This window comes from Orcinus orca, chromosome 3 (assembly GCF_937001465.1).
Source record: "Orcinus orca chromosome 3, mOrcOrc1.1, whole genome shotgun sequence".
NCBI classification, from domain to species: domain Eukaryota; kingdom Metazoa; phylum Chordata; class Mammalia; order Artiodactyla; family Delphinidae; genus Orcinus; species Orcinus orca.
The window spans coordinates 146,955,526-146,975,629 of record NC_064561.1 but is presented as its reverse complement, the minus strand read 5'-3'; the positions used below and the strand labels follow the sequence as shown (position 1 = coordinate 146,975,629).

The following is a 20,104-nucleotide window of genomic DNA, read 5'->3' as shown; positions in this document are numbered from 1 at the left end:
TGATGACATCTCACGCTTTCATAAAAGCAAAACCCTAAATGAAAACCAACAAAGTGACTCTGAAAAGAGTGCTCTGAGGTAGCTCCTCATTTCAGCCAAATCCCATGTGAGCTGCTGCTTTCACTATAAGTTTCCATCTCAACAGCCCTGGAAAGAACATGACTCTATTCCTTTTTCCTCCTCCCTCCCTCCTTGCCTTCCTGCCTTCCTTCCTTCCTTCCTTCCTTCCTTCCTTCCTTCCTTCCTCTCTCTCTCCCCACCCTCCCTCTCGCTCTCAGTCTCTTTCTCTCTTAAATAAACTTTTTTCTATACATATTCATAAAGTTGAAAGCAACATGAAAACCCATTTAGTGTATACCTCTGCTATTAGACTGGACCACACCTAAAATAATCTGGACAGAAAAGAAAACTTGGTGAGAGTTGGCAACCTTTTAGTTGGAAGTTTGCTAATGTCAGCATTTCAGGAGGCTGGTGTGCCAGGTGGCAGGAGGAAATAGACTTGTATTATATGGGAGATATGAGCTACTGGCACTGACAAAGTAGTGCTGCTATCATGGCTTGGTCTTGATGGAATCAAGCTTAGGTTGGGCCTGGTGTAGCTCTAGGCTAAACTGTTGGCTAAGATTGATTTGCTAGGACAGGCAATAACTTCCCTAGAACTGCAAGCATTTATATAGGGTGACCGTTTATGTCACCTGCCCAGTTTGCCATACAACACTATTGTTGAAGAACTCTAGCCAGCAGATACTGAGCAAGTCGTGCCATGTGTTTTCCCTTTCAGAATCTTTCAGTGGCTAAGAAATTCAGATGTCTGTGCTTCACACATAAGTTCCTTCATGATTTGATATTTGAGTAGCTTTCTAGCTTCATCTGTAGTAATATTCTGTCCTCATGCTTCATGCAGTGGCATGGTAAATGTTTTAACTGTCAGCTCTCTGGAGAAGAAAGTTGAGGCTCTGCTTTGCAGTGATTCTGACTTCTGTGGTGAATATTCCCACTTTAGCTGATCTCAAGCTACCAGTGTGAAATCAGTGAAGGGAGAGTGGGGAAGAGCTGTGTACCATTGGTCTTGCAACCTTATGGGAGCCAGCTTGGGCACACCACTGACTCCAGACCTTCCCACAGCCGAGAATGTTCTTCACTTTCTTTACTCCTACTCTGCCTCCGATACTCAGCATCACTGATACCCGCTTCCCCCCAGCTCATCTGAGTTATGTGCCCAATGTGCCCAATGAGTGTTTCACACTCTCCTTCCTTCTTTAAGCAAGCATTTATTGTTTTCTGCGTTTCACACGTTAGCTTAAGTATTAGAGAAATACTGTTGAACAGAGCAAATTACTCAGGCTCTGGGCACATTTGCTCAGCCTTGTAAGAGAGGAGGACAAACAGTATGTGTGGTACATGCTGTTACTGGGGTAAGCACAGAGGAGGGCCACCAATATGGAGCATAGCATGCAAGTATTCTCCCTACTTCACTGTAAGAATAAAATGAGAAGAAATCCAAACTGGGAGGAATAAAATAATACATTTTTTGAGATATTTCAACCCCCCAAATATTAGTGAACACTCCAGACCCAGTCTAGAGAAATGTAGTAAACTGGTGATGTAGTAAATGATTTATCAGACCAGTAAGAGATCAGTAAGAGATATTGCCTTCATTCTTTCTCACGTGCTGCCCCTAAACGTGAAATGAGTAACGGACTTGGGCCTAACAAATCAGAATACTTCATGCACTTGACCACAGTGATTGTCCAAAGATAGACCCTTGACCAGAGGTGGGTTGCTAATCTTATTACTTTTATCCTGGGATTCATACAGAGTTCCTGGGGAAAAGAAGCTATCTTTTCCCCCCTGCCCGGGCTTAATAAGCTGGAATGTTATAGGGGATTACCAGAGGGCCATTTTCTCTGGTGTTTGAAAGTATGAAAATGCCACGCAGAAATGGAAATGGGAAGAGAGAGACAATGGGTTGAGTTGAGTCCTCAGTTCAATTCCCTGAGCTGCTAGGTCTACCAGCTCTTGCTCTGGTCTGCTACGCCACCCAAACATCCTTCCCAGTTGTCAGAGGCAACAAATCAAGTGTTGCTTTTGCTGGTTTGAGTTAGAGTTCTGTGATACAACAAAACATTTCCTGACAAATATAGTGACCCTGGATGTGACCTCAAGGGCGCAAGACTGGGTTATAAAAACTGCACCTCCAGGGAGGCACTTGTTCCACGTCCCTTGAGCTCCTTCCTCTACCTAGAATCTGTATGGGCTCCCAGAGGGCACCAAGTACGTGGGCAGGGCCTACAAATATGAATAAGAGGAAGTCCCTGTGCAGGGACTTACCACTTACTTATGACAAATGCATCCAGATAATATGACAGAAACCTACCAAACTGGGGAAGCCAAGAAGGAATTAGTCAATTGTAGATAGGGGTGAGGGAGAGAATTTTTAAAAAGCAGTTCCTGGGGCTTCCCTGGTGGTGCAGTGGTTGAGAGTCCGCCTGCCGATGCAGGGGACACGGGTTCGTGCCCCGGTCCGGGAAGATCCCACATGCCACGGAGCAGCTGGACCCGTGAGCCATGGCCACTGAGCCTGCGTGTCCGGAGCCTGTGCTCTACAACGGGCAAGGCCACAACAGTGAGAGGCCCACATACTGCAAAATAAATAAATAAATAAAATAAAAGCGTTCCTTAATAACAATTAATTCTTACTAAGCAACTCCTATATTTCTCTTTACAGGGGCTTATCTCATTTAAACCTCTTCAACTGTTAATGGCTAAGGGCCATTGTTCTTCCCATTTTTCAGATAAGAAAACTGAGATTTTATGTAATGACAAATTGATATTGGACACCTTGCCCAAGTTTCCAATTCTAGTAAGTTGGAGAGTCAGAATTTGATCCTGACTCTTTTACTCCAAAGCCCAGTGGGATGAGGGTTAAAGTTGTTCCACAGTTAATATCGTAAAGAAGAAAAAGAACATATAATGGAAGTTTTTACCTGAATTAAGAAAATATTGAAATTACATGGAACACAATTCATTGCCAACAAACAAACGCAAACTCCAAGTGCTCAGTCATCTAAAGCTGTTTAAATATGCCACATATCCCTCTTAGGTGTATTACAGGCTCAACATTAATTAGAGAGAAGCCTATTTAACTTTACTTAATCCACTTTCCCTCAAACTTATTTGAATCTGGAACCACTTTGGGGGGAAATCTCATTATATAATATAAAATTAATATCCCATGGGACGCTCTTGGGGAAATGCTTCTCTTTTTCAGAAGAAAGCATGAAATGTCGAAGGTCATAACAAAGTGAAATCAATTAATCAATACATATGTACTGAGTACCTCCAATACACTCAGCAATGTGCCAGGAGCTATTTATGGTCAGTGGAAACAGAGTAAGTAACAGGGGAAATCTAAATTTCAAGGAATTTAAAACAAAGCAATAAAAGACAGTAATTAAGGGTTCAAGTCAATCCAACAATTATCCATTAAACTACTGTGCATTATATTAAAACAGGCTCTTCTGTAAGCTCTGTGGTGGTTACTGAAATAAGTAAAACTAGTTCCCGCCTTCAAAGAACTTACAGTCTAGAAATGGGGAGTTTGGACGAGAGGAGATATTAGTGAGTTGGAAAAATCAGGACAGATTTTTTTGAAGAAAAGAGTATGTGGTCTTAAAGGAGTTAGTTTAATTTCTTTTTATTATTGTTTTTAATAAAGACTTAAAACTTCTATCTGACTAGAGTACCTATGAAAGAAAAAGTATTGCTATCCAGAAGATATAAAACCTCCTAGGAAAAAAATAATAAAAATCCAGAAGAACCAATAGGAAAACAGAGAAAGCCTATGACAGACAGCCATACTCAGTTATACTTGTATACTCAAAAGACTACAAATTGCCAATAAACACTTGAAAAAATGCCCAACCTCACTAACAATCAGGGAAGTACAAATAACAACAAGGCAAATATTTTTCATCCAACCAATTAGAAAAAGATTTAAAGATTGATAGTGCCTGTTGTTGGAAATGTTGCAGAGAATTAGGTATTCGCAAAAAACAGTTGGCAGAGTATAAAATAATTTTGAGAGCAATTTGCTTGTACCTATCAAATTTTTAAATTGCCAGTTCCCTGTAATTCAGACGATCCACTTCTAACAATCTACCCAAAGAAACAGCTGAAACTTTGCAGAAAGTGTGCATTTGTTGCAAATTGTTTTAATCACAAAACATTTTGAAAAGCCCATCATGACTGCAGAGGCATGGTTAAAACATATTCAGTAAAATATATTTTATTTCATTCAATAAGATTCTCTGCAGGAGCTAAAAGAAATGAGCGAGATCTCTTTGTACTGACTGAGAAAGTTCTCCAAGACAGTGGAAAAAATCAAATTGCAAAACAATGTGTATTACGTGGTTCCTTTTAAATTAGAATGTATATGTATAAACCTATGAATATATGTACATTTGTGTGTGGATAGATGAATGCAAGAACCAAGAACGGGAGGATTCTCTTATAACTATTAATACCAGTTACCTTTGGAAGCAGGAGTGGAATTAGGGGTTATGATAGATGGGAATTTTCACATTTTACTCTCTGTACAAATACATGTCTTAAATGGTTTGCACTGAGAATATATTCATGCAGTATTTATGCACTTTAAAAAATAAACAAAGGAGAGGTATTTAAAAGAAAGTAGAATTAATATGATTGAGTGCAAGCTGAGAAATTTAATGAGTTTGTTTGCATGGGATGGTGACGCATCTCATCTAACTAGGGCCGAGGATGCATCTACGGTAGAAACGAGAATTAAAGTTTAATGAGAGACAAATGGGACTAAATTAAAGAGAAACTTGGAACTAGAAAGAGCAGTTCAGGTTTCACACTATAGCTTTGATATTAGTTAAGTTCATTAAGATTGCTAGAAAGTGCCCTAAAACCTCCACACGACCACTGTGCTGCCCCATCTGACCTTAGGTTAGGGGTGGGGTAAGGATTAAATTCAGATGAATTTCATATCAAGCCACCTAAAATTCTCCATTTTCAAGGTTGACTTTGGTTTGCCCCTACTTTGATTGCTAGGCCAATCAGATGAGGTCAAGATAGCAAGATTAGTATCTCTCAAAGCAAAACTACTAGCTGCTTTATGACAAACTGCCCAAATCCACTTGTTTTAGAAGAGGCCAGCTGGGGCTAGCAGAGATTTTGAATTGGGTGGATTCCTTTCCATTATAGAACAATTGCAAGAAGTTATAGAAATCTAATGATTGACAAGAGCTTTGAGATTGCCTTCCTTCCAGTGGCTTCCCATTTCTCTCAAATTAAATTTCACTTCCCCACTCTGGCTTAAAGGCCCTTGGTGACCCCTTCCCATAGCGACCCTTCCGACACAACCTCTTCCTTTTTCACTCTGATTCTACCACAAATGATCACAGCGCTGTTTCCAAGGTCGACCAAGCCTGCTGGGCATTCCCATGGCATTTGCTACTGATAACACCATCACCTATTTGGGTAAGAGGGCTGCTCTCTTTGCTAATCCTGTCTCCCACCCTCTTTTCTTAATCCCCATGGAATAGCAGAGGTCAGGCTTTTACTAAGACTTTACTGAGGGCTGGGATTCATTTGGGAAAGGAAGTTCAATGCAGGAAAGAGAAATATAACTGCTACTAGAAGAGGCTATTTTGAGAGCCCATAGCCTCCAGGCATCCCTCAGAATCCATTATGGGGCTTCTTGTTGGCTTGAGTCCTGGCCTGCTGCCATTAGTGGGGCCAGTTTACTCAGCAGTGAGACTTCTGAACATTTATCTTCCTTAAAGTTCAGTTCAACTGCTGAAACGTTTGGAGAGAGGAAAAGGTTCATTGCCATCTAGTCCCACCTTAGACAAGCTAATTAACCCTTTTGTGCCTCAGTCTCCTCTTTTGTAAAATGTGCAGAATAATAGGACAGCTTCCATATAGGGTTATTGTGAATTAAATGAGTTAATATATGTAAAGCATTTAGAGCAGTGTCAGGCTGCACTACTAAGTTCTGGATGAGTGTGAGTTATTAATACCCACATCACACCGTTGAACTTAATGCCACATTTCCACTACCTTACACTTCTGCAGTTGAGTCTTTTAGCATAGGTGAGGAATTTACATTTTTTTTCTAGTAAATCCTCTCTGTTGGCTTGGGATCATTTTTCTAAACCAGTGGGACTTTTTTTGGCTAGAGTCTATCATCCAACACATAGAGTATTATTTCCAATTACTACGGCATACCACAGACGTTCTCTCTCATCAAGAATAATGATTTTTTTTTTTTAACAAAGTGATTAAGGGCCTGTATGCACTATGTTCCTGAATGCATGCGAGTGTGTGTGTTTACACAGAAGTGTTTAAGGCAGGGATGTAACCTCTTCCTCATCTCAAAGGTACATAAAGTTTTTAATAAGACCACGGATAATCTAAATGTTTAAATAGGAGTCTGAGATGAGTCAGGGTAAACGGGATGCTGGCTATGAGCAGAGTTTGAAAGCATCATGCCATAAAGATCTAGCATAGGAACATTGATGCCTTGGCAGTTTTTATGAGAGAAACTTATCTTGTAGAAATGCATACTAGATAGAAAAGTTAGTTTTTAAATTTTTTATTATCCCTTAAAATTTAAAAATATTTAAACGTATCACACCTTAAGGGCATGAACAGAGTGAGGTTAGCTTTGTTTAACCAAAACAGGGCAGCCTGTGAAGCTTGAAGAAAAAATCAAATGTAGGACAAATCACAAGGCCTATTTTATGGAGTGAGTGGTAAGCCAGGAGGTGAGCCAGACCAAAAACATTTGGTACCTTTAAAACTATTTCAAATTTACTTTGGGAATGCAAGCTTGATGGATAGACAACTATAAAATAAATTCTTGTGAGTTAACAGATTTTAAGTTTTTAGAGACGTTAGGGTACAGAATGGAAGGAGGAAGTACGCATGATACCCAGTGTTATGTGGAAGAGAAGAAAGTGCTTTTGGTAGCCAGGGGGCCTACACAAAGCAGCATATTCAGGAAGGACTTGAACCCATCCTGCCCTAGTCAGGAAGCATTTCAGGAAGGATGTGAGCAGATGTACCGTGACTGTGCCTCTACTACATCAAAGACTGCAGTGGTCCAGGTAATGCAGAGGAATGTTTCCTCCTATAATGCACAACAAATGTGATGTATTCCAGGGCGTACCACAAATCATTTCGTGTTTTCTTTCTGCAAGATAGAGGAGTTGGAGCATATAATTTCTCATTGCTTTTGTCTCTCTAGAATCTTAAGAATCCATCAGGGATCACGGTCATTCCTAATTCTCCTAAAGACATTGTCACTGTCAGTATTAGAACTGTACAGATTAAGGGTCTGAGCCAGTTTGACAACTCTTGGGTACTTATACTGATAAGGAAGCAGACTGAAGCTGGAGTATCCATAAAGAGGTTGAAGGGACGACCATTCATGCATTCAGCCAACATTTCAGCCTCGCTCCTATACTCCAGGCACTGTATTAGGCACTGGGGATGCAGAACCAAGTGAGACGTGGTCTGCTCAGGGAAGCAGTCTCAGTGCAGAAAAGATCAACAAGCAAAGCGCTGTTAGAGGCCTGTCCTAGGGCATATGGCAGTATAGAGGCAGGGCAGCTACATCAGCCCAAGGTGTTCTTAGGCAGAACAGAAAGTGAGGCTCAGAGCAGTATCTCATTTCTAAACAAGACAACAGGATTGTAGAAGCTTTCCCTTGATTGGCGAAAAAGTGGCTTTTTAAAACAAGCCAAACAGATATCCATCCTTTAGGGAGACCCTGGCACGTGCCAGATGATTCTGCCAATTTTTCATGGACGGAAACACAGAGCAGGGAAGAACTGGTGAGTCTCTGCAAGTAGAAGTCCCTCAAAAGGGTCTGTGTTTCCTAAACGGCGCTCCAAAGGGACTGAACTACTTCCATTCGGGAGAAAAAGACTCTGGCAGTCAGGGCACGGGAGGGTGTACGTCTGGAGGCAATTCAAGGCTTTTTCCATCTTGCCTGATGTGGCAACAAGGAAAGATTTGTTCGTTTTATTTATTTATTTTCCATTTTGAACGCTTTTGCTTTTCCCTTCTTCCCCCCTCCCAGCCACTCGGGTTTGGGTTTTCCATATGACTCATAATTCCTTCCGAAAGTGGAGTCGAATTCATAAAAGTGGTGGTGCGCGGGGGGGAGGGGCTGGGAGCCCCAGGGAGTCTTCACTACCGACATTCCCAGCCCCCGGCGCGAGCGGCGGCCAGGCTGGGGAATCCAGCCTGCGCTCGGATGGCGGATACTATCAGAGCCCCGGCGGCCGGGACCGGGTGACTTCGCGGCGGGCGCGGGAGGGTCTGCGGCGGGCGACGCTGCAGCAGCCTCGGCACGGTCGCCGCGCCCCCGGGCGGGAGTGTGCGCGGGTGTGGAAGGCCGGCGTGCGGGCCGCGAGGGGTGTGCGCGCGTGAGGCGGAGCGGGGCTCGCCCCTCGCCGGCGCCCGCCGCCCCGCGGGCGATCGCTCTCTCGCCGTCTCCGGGACCCCCGGACCCCCACGGCCTTTGGTCCGGGCGGGGGAGGGAGAAAGTGAGACTCTGTGTCATCATCATCCATTGTGAGGAGGGGAAGAAATTGGAATCCAGCAGCGGCGAGCAGCAGCTGGGCGGTCACATCTGGGAATGCAAAGCCGACCCCCCCCCCTCCTCCACCACCTCCTCCTCTCTCACCCAGGATCACTTCCGAAACCACTTCGCCTTCAGCCCCTGCCTCGGCCAGAGGTTTCATTTTTAACTGAATATTTACGAAAGCTGGAAGCGTGCGAGGGGGTGGGGTGGGGTGGAAATAGCGGCTGCTTCTTTTCCAGGGATTTATTTAATGGGGATGTGTTCAAGGCAAGAGCGAATTCAGAAGGATATCGACGTCGTGATCCAGAAGTCCAGAGCTGAGAAGGACTGCCTGTTTGCAGGTGAGTTCTCGCCTTTCCAGAGCCTCGGACCCAGCGCCAGCTTCCTCTGCCTGCCCGTCACCCCCTTTCCCAGTTTTCTGGCCGCGACGTGTGTGGCTGGGGATAGGGGGTGGGTTGCACGTTCTCATTCCCGGGGTCATTTGGCAACAGCTGCGGCAGCGAGAGCGGGAGCCAAAAGGGGGAGGGGGTGCCAGCCTCTCCCCTTCTCCCCTCCCCCCTCTGGGGCGGCCACTAGCTTTGGGGGCAGAACCCTGATGGCCCAAGCGGGGGTCTAGGCGGGGGAGCCTTGCATTGTATTTTTAGTCCCCGGTGAACGCCCGGAGCGTCCGAGCCCGCCTCCGGGGTTTCAGCAGCAGCGACCCAGGCGGCGGGTTGGACTCGCCGGGTTTGCGCAATGGGCAGAGCGGCGGCGGCGGCTGCCGGGAATGGAGCCCGCTGCGCTGCGCGGCGGTGGCCGGCTGCGCCCGGCACCGAGGCCCCCCGTGGGGCAGCGCTGGGCCGATCTCCCGCCCCTTCTGCTCCCTCTAGTACCTCCGACTGGCAGTGCGATGCCCCGGAAAGAGAAGGGATTCCCAAGGTTCCGAGGCGCGCGCCGCCCCTGCCTGGGGGTCGCCTTTCGTCCATTTTGCTACCCCGGGAGAGGGACTGGATTTTGCTTTCGCAGCCGCGACCTCGGCTGGGGCCGCTTCCGGCTGTCCGGACCGGGAAATTCCCGCCGTTGCCATGGCACCCGGCACTTGTTGCGGGGGGCGGCCTCCCGCGGCACCCGGCACGGGGTGCGCGGCATCCCCTCCCGCACCACTCGGAGAGCGGACCTAGGGGCTCTCCAGCTCTGGCCTCCCGCCCTGCCCCGCCCCGCCAGGTTTCCCTTCGGCTCCATCAAATAGGGGGCCCGAGCCATGACCAGGGTTAAAAATCCACTCCAGGGGTAGCTTTTAACAAGACTTTTCGTTTCAGATTTCAGATACTCAGACTCCACCTTTACTTTCACCTACGTTGGCGGCCCCAAAAGGTACTTATGTGTAGAGTTGCTTCATTTCCTGTTCACAGGCTTGTGTTTCCTTTGTTCTTAGCGTGTTCCGTGTTCCGGTATTTTTTCTTCTTATTCTTATTCTCTTGTTGTCTTTTAGCCACGTCCCAAGCCTGAGGTCCCTCGATTTTAAATAGCAGAGGGGAAAGAAATATGTTTGATTCAAGTGTTTCTAAGATCACGCCACGGGCCATGAACAGAGCTCTCACACTCTTCGTGTTAAAGCTATTCTACAGTAGTAGCTAGCTGTTGAGGCTTCAGGGGTTGACATAGCCGAGTGCAAAACCTGAATACTGGGCATAAGACATAACATGTCACAGAATAGTTTGATCACATGTGGTGATTTTTCTGGTGAGCTGGGGCTGCATGTTTCCATGTTTTCTGAAGGTTGACATAAACATGCAGTGTGCCAATTCTCCATGCTTTTTTTTTTTTTAAGGAGTCCTATTTTGGTGTTCATAGTTGGAAAGAATTTGGGAGTTATATGTAGCTGGAGTGTATAACTTCTTTCTTGAAGAGGAAGAATGAGAGGTGCATATATTAATACTAAGTTGTTAACAGTATGAAAGAAGCCCAAATCCAATTTTGTGTTTAAAGAATTAAAGATGAAATGAAAAGTAATCGTTAAAATATGCTTTGCTGTCTTCACTTGTTGAGGTAGAATTTTCTCCCTGTTAGCCCTTTGGGGACACAGTGGTTTAAAAGAGCAGTGGCCACATATGAGAACTGTCAGAGTTTTAACCTTGCTGTTCGGACTTGACATTCACTACCATTTGATCATATTCCAAAATATGTCTTAGCTAATGGAAACATTTATGAACATATAAATTGCAAAAGAAGCTTTCTTCTGTAAATACATTTTTTACAAGCTTGAAATTGTTACGAATCTTAAAAATGCTTAGGATCTGTGTTGCAATGTACATCTCAAAAAAGCTTTCATTGAAATAGTTATTCAGATTTCCCATATGCACAGTACACCTAAGTGTCAGGATTGGTATATTGATTTGATTTACTGGTTGAAAATATAACATATGGACTTATTGGGGGAGAATAAAATTACAGTATTTCTCAATTTCCTATAGTACCATCATTTTTGAATAAAAAGAATCAATTAGAAGAGATTCAACTAAATTAACGCTGCTCCTACACTTGCTATCCAGAGAATGTTGGTGTATGACTAATAATCTCTAGAGTTGTTTTAATAGTTAAAATAGGCTGTGTGGCCCACTGAAAACATTCCCCATGCAGTCAGGTTGATACCTGCTTGAGTTGTCTGTTTCACAGTTGTGGTTCATCTCATGAGAGGTGCGGACTGGGAAAGCCCTGGGTAGGCTTTTTAACTAACTAGCTTTACTATTTCCAATAAGATAGTAGAGTTGTTTTGGCCTCAGTTTACTTGTCTGTACAAGGGAAAGCCCTGGGTAGGCTTTTTAACTAACTAGCTTTACTAGTTCCAATAAGATAGTAGAGTTGTTTTGGCCACAGTTTACTTATCTGCACAAGGAGGGGGTGAACCTTACGCTTAATCTCTAAGATCTGTTAGATACTGCACTAAGATTGTTTATCAGCAAATTACTGAACTAGTGTTCACACAGCAAGAGGTGAAAGTATGAACGCCTCCAGGAGCAAGGCCTGGAGGTTGGGATGAATAATTAACTAATTGAGATAACGTCAGTTTTCACTGTAGGAACAAGTTTCCTTTTCTATGTTATCCTACTAAGAGATAGTTTTTTCCTTTGGTTCCTGATTTAAATAATGGGGAACTTGCATATCTAACGTGGAACAGTCTGCTTTTTAAAGATGTGTTGTGAATTGTTGATGTGATTGCTTTGTCTTCCCAAAAGCTTGTTCTATAAACCAATATATAAAAGATTGTTTTGGTACAGTAATAATAGTACCCTTAATGATTAACCCTTTATGGGTTTATAGCTAATGGCAGAAAATAAATTTTCCGAAAGAAAATATATTGTTTTCATGAACTACATTATCTACATTAGAATCTGATATTTATTATGTATTTCTCATTGCTGTGTGTCAGTCGGGCATTTAAAAATCAAATAATCCTCCTCTGTTTTGATTTAATATGCTTATCAACTTGTAATATTCAATTAGTAGTGTCATGTCGGGAAAACTAGACTTATTTCCGGATTAAAGGAAGGTGGGGATCTTATGGAGAGATAGTACATGTTTATCTTGAATTATATTGTACTATCATTTCATCTAAACCATTGAAAACATTTATTTTTGAGAAATGATTTCAAGAATAATTTTCAATTCAAGTTGTAGATAAAACAATCTGCTCTTTTGTGTCTGACACTCTCCAAGAACAATTACACTTTGTTCTAGGACAAAAGTTGATCTTACATGTTACCCTTCAAAAAAAGAAATAATATTGAGAATTTTTTTTAAATGTAAATTTATTTGTGTTTCTGTGGATAAGAGGAAATGCCAAGAGGCCACTGTGACAGGACTGGCTGCTGTCCTACTAAATTGGCCTGTCATTCAGAGGTTGTGAGAGGGGCAGAGTTCCTTTCGCCATTTGCTCTCCTACCTGGGTGGACTTCAGGTGAGGATTGAGGGGGAGCAGACGGTCAGCTGCAAGACTGGGTTCACTTAGTTCTCCCTCATGGGAAGGTTCATGGAATTATTATTATCCTCAGCTTTGGATTGGATTTGCAAACTGAGGCTCAGAGAGTTTAGAAAACATGCTCAGATTTACTCAGTTACTGATGAAGCTGCCATATGAACCCTGTTATGTCACACTTCTGAGACCTGTGCTCCTTCCTCTACACTAGTGTTCCCAACCTCTTTGAGACCTCTTTGAGACCCTCGAACATCAAAAATATTATGCAGATGTTTACTTGAGAGCTGTAGTGTTAGTGTCATTTGATTGAGAAATAATGAGAAAAGTGTTAAATGTTAAGAATTGATGGGCTTCCCTGGTGGCGCAGTGGTTGAGAGTCCGCCTGCTGATGCGTGCCCCGGTCTGGGAAGATCCCACGTGCCGCGGAGCGGCTGGGCCCGTGAGCCATGGCCGCTGAGCCTGCGCGTCCGGAGCCTGTGCTCCGCAACGGGAGAGGCCACAACAGTGAGAGGCCCGCGTACCGCAAAAAAAAAAAAAAAAAAAAGAATTGGTAATACCATCTACGTATGCTTGAAAACTTGTGTTATACATAGGGCAAGATTGACTCATTGTAGCAATGGTCCTTATAATGCTTCTGACCCCTGGGCTTCTTGGAAGGACTCCAAAGTCATCAGTGTTCCAGGGCCTGCTGTAGGCTCCTACCGAATGCTGCCCCCCATTTCAGGGGTGTGCTAAGAACTATAAAACCGGAAGCCTCAACTGTATACAATTTGTAAGTTTATGCAAAAGTCATTCCTTCCTTGTACTTTGTCATGCTGTGATCTCCTGCCTCCTTCTTTCTCCTTTTTTGGTTGGCAGTAAACTCCTTTCAGACCACTAAGGTTTGGGGTGATGGTCCTTCATCCCACTTGCAGTCAGTTGTGCAGTTAGTGGTAGAAGAAACAGAAGGGATAAAGTGGGTGGTGACAGGTACTGAGAGGCTGGGGAAGCAGGCTGAGTGTCTGGGGCCAGGAGTTAACAAAGAGAGCAGGGAGAGAGCCCCGCATGAGCCTGGCCGTGGACCCCTGTGGGATTCCCTGATTGTGAGCTTTTAGCAAGAAAAGTATTGTGAAGATATAATTGAAGTTTTAAGTGTAGATTGTTAAAAAAAAAAAAAAAAGGAAAAAAGATAAGCCAAAAAGAAGAAACTTTTAAAAAACATGATTTCTCCATCTTCTATTAACATATTAGAATTTATTCTTTCAGAATTTTTATGTCTATATACATATAAAATGTATGCATCCAAAGACGGTATTATACTCTTGAGACCTCAAGAGTTTTTCACCTAAGAATATGACATGAATGTCTTTCCTTTAGAAAGAATATGAAAATAAAGAAATGTTTATTGAATTAGGATTTTTCCAGTCAAGGAGTGTGCATGATAAGAAATCTAAAATTTATATTAGAAATTATTAATAAATTAGAAATTTAGTATTTAGTGGAATGTTCAGAGTTGCCTGTAAATGTACAACCTGTATTGTATGAATAGGCACTTTTTCATGTGGTCATGGGTAGATTGACATCTTTGAAGTGCACTCTTCTCTTTTAGGAGTTTCTGTCCACATAACTGTTTGTGTGACACTAACAGTAGTACTCCAAAATCTCTCAAATCACGTGCTACCTCCTCTTTCTCCTGGGCCTTTGCACACCCATCCACATCCTACCCTCCCACCTCTCCCACCTCTCAACCCTAGTCAGCTTTCCTTGTCGAGATCTTTGCTAACCCAAATTCCCCTCTGAGAAGCCTTTCCTGGCATCCTCTACCCTGTTTGATTTTGTTAGGTGTTTCTAAAATCATGTCACATTGTATTGTTAGCTACTGTTTACTTGATCATCTGTCTGGCCATAAGCCTCTCTGAGGCAGGGTCTGTCTTATTCATTGCAATTTGCCCAGCCCTTCGTGCACTGCCTAGTACTATATATTTTCTCAGTAAGTAGATGTTGAATGAATCACTAAATGAATGCTAAAAGGGCTTCTGGCAGGTGAAAAACAATTTCCTAACCCAAATGACCAGGTGTAGAGATACTCAGATAGTTCAAAAAGCCCCCAATCTGGTGACGTCACTTGGACTGGAATTTCTTATGAATCCAGAAGTTGCTTACCCAAGTTATGAGCCCCGTTCTCTGCCCTGTTCAAATGCTTTCAGGAGACAGATAATGCAATTGCTTAGGATAATAGAGAGTTACAAGGACTGTGGTACACTGGAGAGTTTGGTTTCTAAAAGTATTTAATTCAGTTAAAAAAATCAACACCACTCTGGTGATCAAGCACATCTTCTGGGGACCCTAACCCACCTGGACTCCCAGTGTATAATTCCTTACTCATGGAATGCTATGGAAAGAGAAAATCTACTTGACTGCCAAAGTGCATCTGTTTTCTTTTGATTTTCTTAGAAAGGAGGCATGTACCTGCGTGCAGGAGTTGGGGAACTGGGAGGGTGGAGAAGTAATTCCATCATCTCCAAAAGATTCATCAGTTTTCATTATGAAAGAAGTACATGCTTATTCTAAAATCTTGAAATATGTAATTATTTTGAAACCATCAAGTGCCCCTGAAGGTGTCAGAATGAAAAGAAGGATTTTTTTTTTTTAAAATAATTAGGATGCTCCTGTTAGAAATGGGGACTTGTTTTCTATAATTTTTGGTTATACCAATTATTATTCAAAATGATGATTTTTTTAAAAAAGTGTGTGCCCTGGAGCCCTGGGAACCTACCTTAGAAGTTTGGGGTGACTGGTGGAAGGGAGTGTGAAGGAAGCTGAATGTGTGAGAGCCAGGCTTTCACATCCCTTTGTAAATCACAGCTGCTCTAGCTCTTTTCTGTTCCGTATAACATTTTCTTTGAAAAACGTTTCATTGGTAAATGAGTTTTAAAATCATTGACCTAAAATAACCACCAATTTAATACAAGTGTAACGTTATTGAAGCTTATATAGTAAAAACATATTTAAACTCCATTTATTTCATGGATTAAAATAATACTACTAATCATATTTATGGGCATAACCTCTGCTATGCTTTTTGCCTACCTTACATCCTGTATTTGCAACAGAGAAGACCAGTAGGTATTTTGTCAGCTGTTTTACATTTTATAGCTAAAGAAACTGAGGCTTGGGTAGTTTAAATAACAGAGTTAGTAAGAAGCAGAATAGGGATATATTGCAGAGTAAGTCAGTGTTTTTGTGAGGTTTTAAGGGGCATTGATTGAACTGGCAAGACTAGAATAGTAGGGAATGTTTGAGCCTAGGAAGGGATTGCTATTGCTAGTGGAATGTCTGCCAGGGGCAGACATCTCTTTCCATAGCATTCCATGAAAATCTACTGCTTGGCAGGGGAAGTGCCCAAGCCCAGTGCTAAGCATTAATAGTAGGAAACTTATGTACATTCGCTGTGGAATCTTTATGCAGATATCCGGCCGACCCATTTAAATTCCCCATCATTTCTTTCTGCAGCATTGGGTGAAAAAAATGAATAAAAGTGAAATTTCATCAGCCTTAAAGATATTTTGTAATTCTCTGCACACGTTGGCTTTTGGATGGATATTGTGCTATAGTAGATAAGTATTGCTTTAAAACAGCTGCCACTGACTTTGTATGGAATTTTAATCAAGTTATTGATATATAATCTTTCTTTTTTTCATTCTCTAAAATTCTGAAATCCTATCTTCCATGTACCCCCAGGAAAGACTAATCAGGAATATGTTTTTATTAATAAGCCTTGTCATTCCTATTTTATTGTGTCATACTTTAGGTTTTCTGTTCAGTCATCTCACTTAAATGCTGGGTACTTCAACCCAACACATGAAACAAATCATCATTTCCTCCTTAAAAGAAGCTTCTCTTCCCAGCCCTTCCTTGGGCGGTATCACATCAGTTGAGCCTGGCATGGGGAACCACGGTCTCAGGTTTCATGTATCCCACCATCCTCTTTGCCTCCTAAGCTCCACCAGCTCTTCCTTTGCAATCTTGGTTGGCACCTTCATCCCTCCCCATGTTTACACTTGGTCTGGGCCCTGATCACCTTGACTTAGGTCAATCACTTTAACCAAGTGCTTTAAAATACTTGATTAACAGCTACTCACCAATCCAGTTCATTTATACTTGAATTCTTTAAGCATGAATTTAATCATAGCATTTACATGCTCAGAAGCTTTCAAATGCAACCAAAGTTTATTCCGTATCAAATTTAATCCCCCTTCTTGGCTTTCAAGAGCCAGCTTCCCCATCCATTCATATATTTCTCAGCCTTCTAAACACTGACTCACTACTATTTGTTTATTGACCTCATCTCTCCACTCAACAGCAGTTTGTATTAACTTAGTGCATTAAGCATATACAGCAGCTGTTCAAGGTTTATCGATTGTAACGTGTTGCTTAATATTCTTGGTTTGGCTATCAAGATCATGTTTTTTATTATCACGAAGACTGGTTCATTTAATCTTTCTTTGACCCCAAGTAGCAACTCCGTGAAAATGTATAATGTATTCACATACAAGAAGAGGATAGAGTGAGGCCCTGAGTGGAACAAGGTGAGACTGAGAAGACAAGATGAAATCTGAGGAGGGTGGGATTAGGCTATAAACAGATTAGTCCCAATCCATTACACAATAACAACAACAGCAGGTCTCAAGTGTAGTTTATTTGCATATCAGTGACATCCTGTTTGTGGCTGACACCTTCTCAGTATTAAATGGAGGATGCAGATTTTCCAGTGTTAAATTTAAAAGGGAGACATCCACTTAAGTCTTTGTGCAGTCAGATCAATTTTCCTTATACCGAAATTAGCAAACAAGATGGTTTCTTTCTGAACATTTTGAAATGTAGGTTGGAAAGACCTTCCCAATGGCCTGAAAATGTTCTTAGGATTTGTCAACCAACTCTGAAGTGCTGTAGTTATTTGGATTTTCATCTTTGTTTTGTTTATAAAGCAAATACAGGTTGTTTTTATCCAAGAATCGTTTGTAGATTATTTACTGTATTTGAAGTATAGAATTGAGCCAGAGACTAATAGAACGACTTTACATTCGTTAGGCTTTCACATCTGTGCAGAAAAAAGTTCAGGCCAAATTGTAAAACAACAAACCAAAAATACTATTAAGGATAGAGCTGTGTAAAAGAAACAATAAGTCAAATAAAATGTCACACACAAGAAATCAATACTCTGTTTAAAGACTAGAACTATTTTAGCAGAGTGCCCAGAATATAGTATTTCCCAATATTTCTTAAATGATAGTAATATTTTTCTTAAGTGCTATGTGATAGTATTTCCCAAACTGTTTAATTAGATGTTAGGTATGTGGCCAGATAATGCCTGGGAAATGATTAGTTAAATAATATTGAACAATTTTAATGGTTGTCTTTTTAGAGACTTTTATATGTTAGTGTGCGTTATGCATACCCAAGAGGTGAATGAAGCATTCAGGGTTTTTCAGACTTATTTGATTACAGATCTGGAACATCTCGAGAGAGTCATTTTGTGGAAGACACTTTGGTAAACGCTGTCTTATTCATTAAAAATAGTTTTTGAGCAAACAACAGTATAATATAAATGGAAATTGCCGATTCACATTGAGCCCCGAAGAATTTATTTTAAGTAAGTTTTGCAGACCTTGCTTCATGACAGTTAAAGGCACTTGGCATTTCATGCCACCAACATTTCCACATGAGGATTTATCTTTCTGGGTCTCTCACTCCCTCCTCAGTTGTATTGAAGTCACTTATGATGAGGGTTCTCAACTATTCTTCGTTATCAAAGCACCCAAGTTAGCAGGACCCTGTTTGGCACATGATTAGAAGTCAGCTTCATAAAGAAGTATTAGAGATAATGGTTCTGTGTAGCAGAAGGATTCATTATGTCCTCTTAAATTCTGCCACTGTAACTGCAGTAGAGCTTCTTAGTGGGCCATCTTTGTTGGAGTATATACTGTGGGAGAGGTTGGTGGCGAGAGAAATCTAGAATTTATCTAAATGTTTCATTTCTTTGACAAATTACATTTAAAAAATCAATGTGGTTATCTATTTTGTAAACTCATTTTCCTCCCAGTGACCACATAAGAAAATTACTTGAAGGAGTTTTACAGCATTTCTCAGAATGTTTTCAACATTAGTCAGGAAGCAAACTCCCTCTTTAGACAGTGTCAGTTGTTAAACTTTAGGCAGCCACACGTTCTTTTGGTAACACACGAATAGAGGATGAATCATCTGCTTTACAGTGCACTCCTGGGGACACAGGGTCAGGTCTGTATTTAAAAGGATTCATGTTAACAGTTGATGTTTTGTCTATACGAACATTTTTGTGATTCAGGAGAACCAGTGGAACCTCACACGTACCGAGATCTGCTTAGTTCTAGGTTTCTCATTTGGAAGTCAGTGTGCAAAATCTTAACAGTGAATTTGTGATTGTGATAATACATTTGTCCATCTACATGTGTTTGTGTCATTGATCTTCTTCAGAACAAAGTCTTCGATATTGGCATGCGGGAGACCTAAGCAGAAGGCTAAAATCTGCTTCATGGATAAAAACTGATGCAGTCATCCTTTCTCATTAAAATGCACCACAGCTAGATATGCAGCAGCAAAAAAAAAAAGGCCCTCCAGCTGAAAAGCAGTCATTGCTTTATTACTACTACAGAATTTGATATGATTTCTCTAGTGATTGGTCATATTCATTTTTAGCTAACTAAGAAAGAAGTTTGAATAATTCACTGCAAGCCACATTCTTTCTTGATTCTTTTTGGATCAGTCCATCCTTATGAGAAAACCAGCCTAGGATGGTAATTTCAGTGAATTTCGATTAAGCGATTTCAATCAGAGTTGCATATTCTTGGCTGAATTTGACCCCCCCCATTGATGAAACTTTGGTCAAGAAAGATTTTAGACTTAATTTTTTGGAATTATACTAGTTTGATTTCATATGCGCTTTCTGTGTTGACTTCCTATGTCATTAATTTAAAATTTCCAGTATTCTCGATTCTTTTTTTTTTTAAATAAAAAATTTATCTATTTATTTTTGGCCGCATTGGGTCTTCGTTGCTGCGCGCGGGCTTTCTCAAGTTGCGGCAAGAAGGGGCTACTCTTCCTTGTGGTGCCCAGGCTTCTCACTGCAGTGGCTTCTCGTTGCAGAGCATGGGGCTCTAGGCGTGTGGGCTTCAGTAGTTGTGGCAGGCAGTCTCAGTAGCTATGGCTCGCGGGCTCTAGAGCTCAGGCTCAGTAGTTGTGGCACAAGGGCTTAGTTGCTCCGTGGCATGTGGGATCTTCCCGGACCAGGGCTCAAGCCCGTGTCCCCTGCATTGGCAGGCGGATTCTTAACCACTGCGCCATCAGGGAAGTCCAGTATTCTCAATTCTTGATGTCCAATATGTACAAAATTCTTCCTAACCAAAAGTAATTGGTGGGGAAAAATCTACTTAGGGCAATAGTTTCCTAAAGGGGTATTTTTTCAAAACAGAGAAATGTTGACATTTTCAGCCTTTGAGTTATATTCTGGG

The 20,104-nt window shown here is 41.9% G+C and overlaps 1 protein-coding gene across 3 annotated transcripts in view; it reads left to right on the top strand.

Moving 5' to 3' along the window:
- Window positions 1–8,327: 8,327 nt before the first annotated feature.
- The window catches only part of PARP8 (poly(ADP-ribose) polymerase family member 8), a 182,530-nt gene continuing 170,753 nt past the window's right edge, over window positions 8,328–20,104 (top strand). Inside the window, exons 1-3 of one of the 3 annotated variants that reach the window (XM_012531662.3) lie at window positions 8,333–8,776; window positions 8,863–8,964; window positions 9,922–9,976. In XM_012531662.3, the coding sequence (XP_012387116.1) occupies window positions 8,874–8,964; window positions 9,922–9,976 (146 nt within the window). In that variant the 5' untranslated portion in view covers window positions 8,333–8,776; window positions 8,863–8,873. Of the gene's footprint in view, window positions 8,965–9,921; window positions 9,977–20,104 lie in introns of all 3 variants that reach the window. The other 2 variants (XM_004265941.4, XM_049708408.1) reach the window with 2 other exon arrangements.